This window comes from Pteropus vampyrus, unplaced genomic scaffold, assembly GCF_000151845.1.
Source record: "Pteropus vampyrus isolate Shadow unplaced genomic scaffold, Pvam_2.0 Scaffold185, whole genome shotgun sequence".
Classification (NCBI taxonomy): domain Eukaryota; kingdom Metazoa; phylum Chordata; class Mammalia; order Chiroptera; family Pteropodidae; genus Pteropus; species Pteropus vampyrus.
The window spans coordinates 1,415,880-1,426,796 of NW_011888966.1; the positions used below are offsets into that span (position 1 = coordinate 1,415,880).

The window sequence follows — 10,917 nt, forward strand, 5'->3', positions numbered from 1 at the left end:
ATAGATGACTGAGATTGAAGTTCCACATAGTCAGGGAAAGGGAGACTCAGAAAGGGGAAGGGACCCACTCTAGGTCACACAGCAAGGTTGAGACATGACCCAAGTGTCCTGACTCCTGACTGAAGCATTCCCCATCTGGTTATGGAACTATGCAGATGGGAGCTGATAAGGTGGTACCTGTACGTATCCTTGATGGTGACAAAATTGAGCTTGGGCTGGTGGTTAGAGAAGGGTCCAAGATAGGTCCAGTTAAAAACTTGTAGGCCTGGGTAGGCCTCTACTATGACTTGGAGGTTGAGTGTCTCACCCACGGCCACCTCCTGGAGGAGGTTCTGCTCAGTGGTCAAGTTCAAGTAAGCACTGTCTGGAAAGCAGAACACATAGAGATCTGGCATTAGTGGGAAGATGTCCTGGTTTGTTTATTTGGTCATCCATCCATTGATTTAGTCATTCAGCTGGACACTGCTGGGTGCCTTCTGTGTGCCAGGCACACAGTCCCCATCCCTAACCAAGATTTGCCCTCTGACATCTCTCTTCCCACCACCTACCCCAGAAACCCAGGGCTTCAAACTCTTCTCCTCACTGAGTCCCTGGGAGAACCTGGGAAAATTCTTATTCTCCTTGATGTCTCCACCTCCTTATTTGCATAATTAAGAGATTGGCTACATCTTTAGTTATAACTTTTTGAAAAAAATTTTAGCAGTAAAAACAAGTCTGTTGTTTTTTCACATGCCCCCATCCATTTCCCCTTCCTCTGATAATAGTTCAGTCAATGTGGCGTCCACATCCAGCATGTAATTCAGGCCAGCCAATAAGAGTAATGTGTCCCCTTTGGACCAGTGATTGGTTTGGTACAGGCACATGAGTCCATGAGTCCATGACACTCATTTCCATGATTTTTGTTGGAACTCTGGGAAGAGAAGACCTCATCCCACTGGGGTTACCGTGCCTGGTGCAACTAGGGAACACACACAAAAAATATACAGCTGAGAGTCGGGAAGGAACAGATTCTTGTCCACATCATCTGAATAACTAGATCCAACTGTACCTGAAGCTCATATCCATGGCATTTTAGCTATAAGGCCAATAAAATACTCTTTTGATTAGGTCAGTTTAAGTTGGCTTCTGTTAACTTGTACCTGAAAGAGCCCTGACTAGCTTCTCCTAATTAAAATGTGCATAAATGAAAGTCAAGCTACTCTGGGGGATCTGAGGAGGAAAAGTGGAAGAGATCAGCTCCAGAGGCCCCAAGTCTCCTTGGTGTTCTCGGGACACCCCGTTCTTCCCTCATGATCACACTGGGTGAGCACTGTCTGTTCACATGTTTAAGCGACACGAATGTCTTAGGCAAAAATGAATGAGTGAATGAATGAACAGTGAAGTCCAGAAGGGAGCTACTAAACATCGATCCCAAAACAGAACAAAACGATGCTAAAAAAAAATGCAGCAATGCACTATAGGAACTCCAAGGAGGGATAGAGGGGTTCTAGGGGAGGATCAGGGAAGGGTCCCAGAGACTTGGCTCCCTAGCCAGGCCTAGGATCAGGGAATTCGAGCAGAGATATTCTTAACGATGTCTTCTTCTCTTCTATCAGCTCCCTCCTTCTCAATCCTGTTACGTACCTCCCTCATCCCAGAATCCCTGCCAACCTCCCCCACCACCCTGATGCTCACCTACCACCCGGAAGACCATGGAGGTGGAGCGGATGCCCTGGGCGTTTTTGGCCACACAGGAGTAGTTGCCGGCATCTTGGAAGCCTACTTGATCGAGGCTGAGGGTCAGGACTTTTTGGTAATGGTTATCATGGAAGTCAGAGTGTTTAGAGATTGTGAGCTGCAACCAGAAGGAATGGAAATGGTATACCAAAGTTGTTTAGGGATTTAAAAGGTTTAGGTTCAAATCTTCAGCCTTTCCTTGGATGAGGGACTGACTTCTGAGCCTCAGTTTCTTTATCTGTAAAATGTGACTAATACTGACCCCATGCTCCTAGGGCTGCCGTAAAGAGTAAATAAGACATTGCATGCAAATGGCATAGGGCTATGCCTGGCACACAGTAGGCACACTGGGAGGGGAGAGGGTTCTCAGAAGCAGCCTAATGCCATTCCCTCCTGGGAACACTCTCCTTTCCTCCCTCTGTATCGGTCTTTGTGAAATAGCCTTATAGCCCTGAGCTTCAAAGGTGGCCTAGGAACACCTTGCTAAGTCAGAAGTGAGCAGACACCTGGCTCTTGTCTACAGGCTGGGGCAAAGGTCATGGGTAAAAGGGGTAGAGTACTATTTCCTCTACCTGACCCCACAAGCTTCAGTGGCATGAGCCTGAGACATGGTTTTGGACCAGCTACTGACTGGCAGCGATATCCCTGGTGAGTCTGCCCCCTTCTCTGGACCTGCCTAGAGAGCCAGCTTGGGAGGCTGGGGGCTTCATCCTGCAGAGCCTGGTGTACTGGGAGGTTGAGAAGACTTTACCCTGCTGTCTCCCCAGGGACTGACCTTAGTGTTTCCTCGTTGGAGAGAGACATCAAAGTTGACACCAATGTTCCTGGCTGAGCACACAATCTGGGCGGCCTCGCCACGAATCCGCACTAGCTCTGCAGGCTCCAGGGTCACATTTGGGGGCCCTGGAATGACTGAAGCCAGGGGAAGGGACCCATGAACACTCAGGCCAGAGCTATTGCTCTGCTCTCTACCGTGGGTCCCCACTACGCTCCCATCCCAAATCCTGGGAGGCAACATCAATGCCTCAATTTTCCCCCACAGTAAGTCTCGTCTCCCAAATAGACATTGAAAAGTCCGCTTCCCTCCACCACCACCGCCTCTCCCCAGTCTCAGAACCAACCTTTGCTCTGGGGTCCTGGAAGGCCTCCCTGCTTTTCCTCCAACCCCACCTGGACCCCTCAGAGCAGCCCAAGCGAGCTCTTAAGAAGGTAAATTCTTAAGAGAGAGATCATGACTCTCTCTCTTGTGCCAATATTCAATTTAGTGGCTTCCCTTCACTCTCAAAATAAAAGCCAAAGTCTTCCCCACATCCCCAGGCCCTGTTACTGACCAGCTGAACACCTGCCATCCTACGCTCACCGCACTGCAGCCACCCTGGCCTTCGCACGGCAGAGCCCTGCACTGGCCTCTTGCTCCTGGAATGCTCCCTCTCCCACACTTTGAATGAGTGCCTGTTCTCACCCTTCAGCTCTTTCACTCAAATGTTCCTCAGAGAGGCCTTCTGTGACCAGTTTAGCTGAATTAGCCTCACACCTCCCCTCAATCCCAAACACACACACACACATATCCAGCTTTCTCCGCCTGGGTTTCCTGTTAGTCACAACTGGTATGTTATTTACTTTCTCTCTAGTCTGTCTTGCCAAGTAGGGTGGCAAATCTATGAAGGCGCTGTCCCCAGCAGGTAGCCCAGTGTAGTAGGCACTAAATTAATATTTGTGGCTGTTGCTGTGGTTGAAAGACGATCTAAACCAGTTTCCCAAGGTCCAGAGACACTAAAGAGCTCATCCAAGGTCACCGAGGGCGTCATAGCAGAACCAGGGCCCGGGGCAGCCCAGAGCACTGCAGGATGAAGTTCGGGGAAAACACCCCAATGGCCTCTTCTGCCCTCAGAGTGGGGTTTTTTCACTTCCTTGGCGGGTTTCGTGGCCTCAAGCCCAAGCTGCTCTGACTTCATTAGAGGGACCTAATTCTTGTCTCAAGCCCAGGTCCTGAGCCTGGGGCCTCCTTCCGTATCAGCCCTTCCAGAAACCAGAATCCTGTCCACCAGCCCAGCAGGGGCAAGCGGGAAAAGGAGCAAGACTGGGCCACCCCTGCTCCCCATGTCCGCCCACAGTGAGCACCGTCTCACATGGCCACCACCGCCTCCCTGTCACTTGGCTGACCACCCCACCTTCACGTGCCCAGGGCCCAAGCACCAGGCTGGCACCGCGTGGGAAACCCGCATCTGAGAGTGTGGGAGAACATCCGGAGCCTCTTCCCGCCTCCTGGCTTTGCACCTGCTGTTTCCTCTGCTGAAGGATATCTTTGCAGGGCCACCTCTTTCTCGTCACTCGCTCTCTCAGCAAGGCTCCCCCACTCCCTGTCCCCACGCACTCGACTCCATCACCTCGTTTAATGACTTTCCTAACATGCGTCATAATCCGAGGTGATTCTGTCCATCGAGTTATTTTTTTGCATGTGGTCTGTCTCCCTGCCCACATACCGGACTTGTCCTGCCACAGTAGGACAAGATGACTGTGGCATAATTGGAAGGAAGAAACGAAAGAAGAGAGACACTCGTTATCTCCCAGGAGGTCCGGGCCCCACCGCCATGCGCGTGGCTGCCAGCCCTCTGTCCCTGCCCTCGACATCTGGTCGGCCCATCCCTGCCCCACGCACCTTTCTGCACTGTAAGCCGGATGCCATTCGTCGTCACCGTCCTGCCAGCTACTTGAGCGCTGCATTGGTAGTCATGACTCTCAATGAACTTGGCCTTGTGGATGGTGAAGCCATGCCAGGGTGAGAAGGAATAGTTGGTTTGGCGCAAGACAGGCCGGTTACGCACTCGCACCAGTGAGACTCCCGCCTCCAGCTCCGGATCAGTGAGAAGGCAGGGCACCAGCGCATCCTGACCCTCGAACACTGTCACTTCTTCGGCCAGCACATTCCAGGGCCGAGCAGGGTCTGGGGAAGAGGGGGATACAGGATCACAACTGCCCTCCCTCCCCCAGGCCGGATGGTCTCTGGACTTTGGTGATAGGGAGGCTCAGATATGCCGATCATTTGCCTGAAGTCACACAATACCAGGGAAGCTCAGCGGATGCTTCAGAGTGCGGGCTCTGGAGCCAGGTCCAGTCTCACTACTTGATGCTGTGCGACCTTGAGCAAATGATTCAACCCCTCTGAGCCTCTGGAAAATGGGCATAACCATGGAAGTTACCTCACAGGGTTATTGTCAGGACACTTTAAATTAGGAGCACAGCCACAGTTCCTTGTTCACGGCGGGCACGCAGTAAATGTGGACCCAGTTTTTCATGGTTGGTAATATTAAGGCCCAGCCCTCCTGCCCATTCCTGGCAGGGCCTACTAGACCAGGCCTCTTGGGTATGGGCCCAGATTCCTCACCTTTGACATAGAGGTGGATGGTGGCGTTGCCCCCCAAGGGGTCTCCAGGCTCAGTGCAACGATAAGTCCCAGTGTTTTGGAAGGTGGCGTTGTTTGTGGTCAGGATGCTGCTAAGGCCCTCAAGGCCCAGGGTCCAGTATGGGGAGGAGAGGGGGCCATCCCATTCCACGCTGCCATTGCCCACACATCGCAGGGTCACTGTCGTGCCTGGCTTCACGACCAGCTCAGGGCCACTGGGTTCTATCACCGGTACCCCTTGAGCTGGTGAGGGGCAAAGAGCAGACAGATGTGAGGTCTGAGGCAATGCTCTCTGGGCCATTCCCTGCCACTAAGATGGGTGGTGTCCTGGCAGGGGTGATGCTGGTGCTAGGGTTCAGCTGTGACTTGCACCTGTAACAAGTCCCTGCACCTTTCTTGTCATTTGCTCAGCCCCCCATCCCAAACCTGCTCAGGGATGGACTGAAGTCTCCGATGCCCAGCAGGCCCCTCCTCTGAGAAAGGGGCTGGGAGCTTTCTCAGCCTCCCACCCGGCCACTGCCCCACAGGAGGCTCCCCTGCCCCCTGCCTCAGTCTTCCCAACTGTGAGAACATCATTCCTCTCCCCAGGAGTAGATTCTTTCAGCCTCCTGAAGTAGGCTGCATCCTTAGTGTGGGAGCCCAGGGCCTGGTTCAAAGCAGGGGCTTGAACAAGCAAAGGAAGAGACAGATGAATGGAATGTTCATAGCAAAGTCATTCAACTTAATTCATATGGGGAAGGAGAAAAGAGGTGTAGGACCTTGGCCCTGCAGAATTAGAAAGGCCCTGCTGTGCCCGCCCCCATCGTCGGTCTGTAGCACAGTGGGTGTTTCAGAGTCTCTGTGCCTCAATATCCTCCCTATGAAATGAAGACAATAATTATACCCATTTATTGAGATGTCAGGACATTTAAATACATGGAAAGCCTTTAGAACATCACCTGCCACCAAATAAATACTCAGTAAGAGTTAGCCATTACATTTACTATCTAGTCTACCCCAGCAGCCCACCCTGACACCCCAGCACTGCTTTCTTTACTGGAGAGCCAATCTCTTTTAAGGAAAATTTTTGTGAAGGAGAAAAGAGGACTTGAAACCCATATTAGGTCCTCCGGGAAGAAGACCCGTTGCCTCTGCAGAGTCAGCATTTTTCCAGGGCCTAAAATAGGGGCTCAGGAGGGAAGTGAGAGCTGATTCAAGGCCTTGGAGGGGCCGCCAGGCGCCTTGGCCTGTGTGGGCGGAAACACATTGCTGGCGCCCAGCCTGGCCCCCGTTTCCGTTCTGCTCGCGGCCCTTCTGCCTGGGATGCTCTCACTTCTGCTTCCTGACCCTCCTGACCACTGTCCCCTCTTTGAGGGAGAGATTCCCAGGAAAGGAAGTGCCATCTTCTTGGGCATCAGAACACCCTGGGCTGCGGGGCCTGGCTCTGTCTGCCACTGACCCACATGGTATCCCGGCGAGTGCAACCCCTTGGTTCTGACGATAGGACGCTCCAGCCCCAAGGGCGTTGGGTGAATTCAGGGCTTCTTCACTGTCCTGTATGCAAGCTCCTCAAACGAATCTATTCATCCCGCCACCACCATCGACCCCAGAGTCAGAAAGATCTCTGTCAAATGATTACAAGAGGGCTTAACTTATGTTTTTATTTCGTACCCATCAAAGGTGTGTAGCCTCTCTACCTGAGCTTCTGATCGGCATAAAGGATCAAGTGAACTGGTGGATTCTGCCAAGGCCAACACAGGGGGGAGGCGGGGCTGTAGCCCTCCTGTGCCAATGTGACCATCAGGGAGGGGAGCAGCGTCATTTCAGGTGGGCTGTCTGCAAATAGAGCTGGCACTGCCCTATTACAGCTGTAGTGATGTGGGCCCCAGGGGTGTTACTGTAGAGAGGCGTTTAGACTGTGGGGTCATACCAATGTGAGTCTGAACCTTGGTTCTCCCTTATAGGCTGGGTAGGTGCCTTCACTTCTGTGACGCTTAGGCTACCCTCTCGTCCAGTGACGTAATCCGTGTTCCCACCTCTGAGACATCCTGACAGGATTCAGTGAGGAGACACACAGCTCATCACCTAGCTCCATCATCTGCTCCTGCCCTGGGATACTGCTTCAGTCGCCACATTTCTAACCTCCTTTCTGATCCTGACATCCTGATATCTAAAGTTTTTAACTTTTATAGGTCAGAGTCTGTGACTATAACATCACACAGTCTTGGATTCTGTGTTCCGTTTCTGTACCCACTTGGTTTCACAGGAGCCTCTCCCTTCCCCTCCCCTGCCCTGTCCCTCTAGCCCCTGCCTTGGCCTCCTGGAAATGTGGTCAGAGAGAGACGTCTGTTCTATTTTGTTGTGTCCTGTTGTCTCAGATATTCACGCAGGACAAGATGGACACCCTCAACTTCCACCCCCAGTTTCCCCGGCACTGGCAGGCGGGGAAAGCCTGCTCGGGACTCGTCTTCCCTGCAGTGGGCGCTGGGGCATGGTGAACCCTGACCAAGCCCCTCTCTGTGCCTATCCAGTTTTCACCCTCTCATCTCAGCTCCCCAATTCTCTCCATGCCCCAAACCTCCTTGCCTCCCACTTACTTGAAAGACCCCTCCATCATCAGCTCCCAGGACATCCCTCAACCTCCACTCCTCTCCCCTAACACACACACTCTGGCCTGGGACACAGCCCTTCCTCACCAAGGATCTTCATAAGCCTCTCTCCATCTAGGGTGCTCGACTCCATCCCCAGACTCCTCACAGCAAGACCCCCGCAGCCCCACTCGCTCACCTCTTATCTCTCCTTCCAACTCCTCACCCAAGTCCCCATGGAAGGACCACTGCCCCTTGGGGCCTTTCCAAGTCAGGTCCTGCCTATAATCAGTGAGCTGGCAGAGCCCTCAGGGCTCTCTGCGGCCTCCCTACTCAGTGTAGCTATGGACCAGCAGCACTGGCGTCTTTTAGGAGCTTGTTAGAAATGCAGAATCTCAGGTAGCACCTGAAACCTTCTGAGTCCGAATCTGCACCGTAGTAAGATACCCAGGTAATCTGTGTGCACAATAAAGTTAAAAAAGCTTTGCTTTGGTCGAGTCCCACACCACCCCCACTGCCTACTGTTGTGGACACTGAAACCCTGAGAGCAACAGGGGCTTGTTCAGGACATACTCAGTAAGTCAACATCAGAGCTGAAACTTATCCGCAGCCCTAGCTGGGCTGCCTCCACCCCACTCACACCCTCTTTTCCCTCCACTGCCTCTCCAGAGCGGATAGCCACAAACCTGCCGTCCAGGCTGAGGAAACAGAAACGCAGTGAGGGGCAGGAACTTATGGAATCCTTACACAGGGACCCTCTCCGTCACATCTCCCCCAACCCGCGCCCAGGGCCCTCAGTTCTGCTCTTACCATGCCAAGCTGTGGCCACGAGCAGGACCAGTAGAGCCCCTGGGCCCATGGCCTCGCTGCGGAGGCGGCAGGCTGATGCAGGGCTGGGGGCTGGGCAGGCACTGGGTCTCCCAGCTGCTCACTTTGCAGGGACCAGGAACGCTGCCTGGACAAGTTCCTCTCGCAGCACCGACTATTTGTCTTGTTTCCCTCTTCTTCCTCCTCCTCCTCCTTGTGCTGATCCCCTTCTTCCCCTTTTAGCTAGCAAGGCAACCACAGAGTTTGGAAATCTTGGGTCTTTAGAAGAAAACAAAGCCATGACCCCCAGGGGGAGGAGTTGGGAGTCAGGGGCCAGCCTGAGCCTGGGGGAGAAGTTTGGGGCCCTTCTGAAACCACCTCCGAAGGGTTCTGTCAGGAGACACTCCCAAGGTCAAGCAGTCAGTCAGGCAGTAGCACAAATGGGGTTCTTCAGAGTGGCCGGGTGGCTTTGGCTATGCCAAAAGGGGGTTGGTCTGGGAGGGCCTGGTAATAGCAGCAAGAAGCTTCCATTTATAGGACACTCACTAGCCAAGCCCTTGACATCCATGATCTCCTTTGGTCCCCACAAAAACTTAATGTGGTAGGTACTGTTATCATTTCCATTTCACAGATGGGAAAACTGAGGTTCAGAGAGATCACACGCTTAAACTTGCCCACGGTTATAGTTTCCAAATGGCGGAAGTGGAATTTGGATCCAGGCAGCCTGGTTGTAGAACTGTCTTTTTGTGGATAAAGTTACTTACTTACTTACTTACTTACTTATTTATTTAAATGAAGAGTCTAATTGTGCTGCTATATTTCTTAAGAAAAAAAATAGCATTCTTCTGCCCTTCCTTTCCTGGAGGCAATTGTTTTTACTCCTTTTAGTTAATTCTTTTAGTATTTCCTTTCTTGTTTCTAAATAACATGGTTGTAAAGTCACTTCCTGAAACTAAAAAATCCCAACATAACATTGATGCAGGAAAATGATCATTCTTTCCTTGTACTGAGATGTATTTCACGTATACATTTTTTTTCAGGAAAGTTTTTGGATCTGTAGCAATCACGAATTCCAACCAAAACTGACTCAAAAAAAAAAAAATCTCAATAGATCTATAACTAGCAAAAAGATTAAATAATAATAAAAAACCTCCCAACAAAGAAACACCCAAGACCACATAGCTTCACTGGTGGGTTCTACCAAATGTTTAAAAAACAACGAATCCCAATTCTTCTCTAACTCATTCAAAAAAAAGGAGATAAGGGAACATTTTTCAACTCGTTCTGTGAGGCCAGTATTACCTTGACACTAAGGCAGACAAAGATATCACAGGAAAGAAAACTAGACCAATATCTTTTACAAATATAGATGCAAACACACTCTATGAAATACCAGCAAATCAAATCCAACTGCACATTAAAATGATTACACATATGACCAAGTGGGATTTATTCCAGAAATGCAAACAGGGTTCAATAAAAATCAATCTAATACACCAGATTAATAAAATGAAAAAAATCCCATATGATCATCTCAACTGGTGCAAAAAAAGCCTTTGACAAAACCTAACATGCTGTCGTGATAAAACACCAGACAAACTGTGAATAAAAGGCAACATCCTTAATATGATTAAAGGCCTATATAAAAAATTCATAGCTAACTCAGTGGTGAAGGATTAAAAGCTTTACTCCCTCAGATCAGGAAAAAGACAAGGACGCCATTTTTACCACTTCTATTCAACATCGTACTGGACGTTCTAGCCAAAGCGATCATGAGGAAAAAGAAATAAAAGGCATCCAAATTAAAAAAGAAACATAAAACACATTCTATTCACAGATGACATGATCCCACAAATAGAAAAATCCTAAAGAATCTACAAAAACAAAAACAAAAAAAACCCTATTAGAGCTAATAACTGAAGTCAGCCAAGTTGCAGGATACAATATCAACACAAAAGACTCGGTTGTATTCCTATACACTAGCAATAGGTAATCCAAAAAGTAAATTAAAAAAAAAAATTATTTGCGATAGGATCGAAATGAATAAAATATTTGGGAACAAATTTAACCAAGGAGATGCAAGACTGAAAAACACAAAATACGGCTGAAAGAAATTAAGAAGACTAAATAAATGAAAAGACATTTCATATTCATGGATTGGAAGATTTACTATTACAAAGATGACATACTCCTCCACAGTTATCTACAGATTCAATGCAGTCCCTATCAAAATCCCAACAGCCTTTTTTTCAGAAATGGAAAATGTATGACACCAATACTACGGATTCTCAAATACACATGAAATTTCAAGAGACCCCAAATAGCCAAATCAATCTTGAAAAAGAACAAAGTTGGAGTCACACCTCCCAATTTCAAAATTTACTGCAAACTACAGGAGTCAAAACAGTGTAGTATCAGCATAAG

At 49.8% G+C, this 10,917-nt stretch overlaps 1 protein-coding gene across 1 annotated transcript in view; it reads right to left on the minus strand.

The window, feature by feature from the left end:
* Positions 1 to 8,726, minus strand: part of CSF1R (colony stimulating factor 1 receptor) — a 28,647-nt gene extending 19,921 nt beyond the window's left edge. Inside the window, exons 1-6 of the mRNA XM_011371162.2 lie at positions 8,497 to 8,726; positions 5,102 to 5,362; positions 4,376 to 4,660; positions 2,492 to 2,628; positions 1,675 to 1,834; positions 178 to 364 (exon numbers count right to left, since the gene is read on the minus strand). Of these exons, the coding sequence (XP_011369464.1) occupies positions 178 to 364; positions 1,675 to 1,834; positions 2,492 to 2,628; positions 4,376 to 4,660; positions 5,102 to 5,362; positions 8,497 to 8,545 (1,079 nt within the window). The 5' untranslated portion in view covers positions 8,546 to 8,726. The remainder of the gene's footprint in view (positions 1 to 177; positions 365 to 1,674; positions 1,835 to 2,491; positions 2,629 to 4,375; positions 4,661 to 5,101; positions 5,363 to 8,496) is intronic.
* Between the last annotated feature and the right edge of the window lie 2,191 nt (positions 8,727 to 10,917).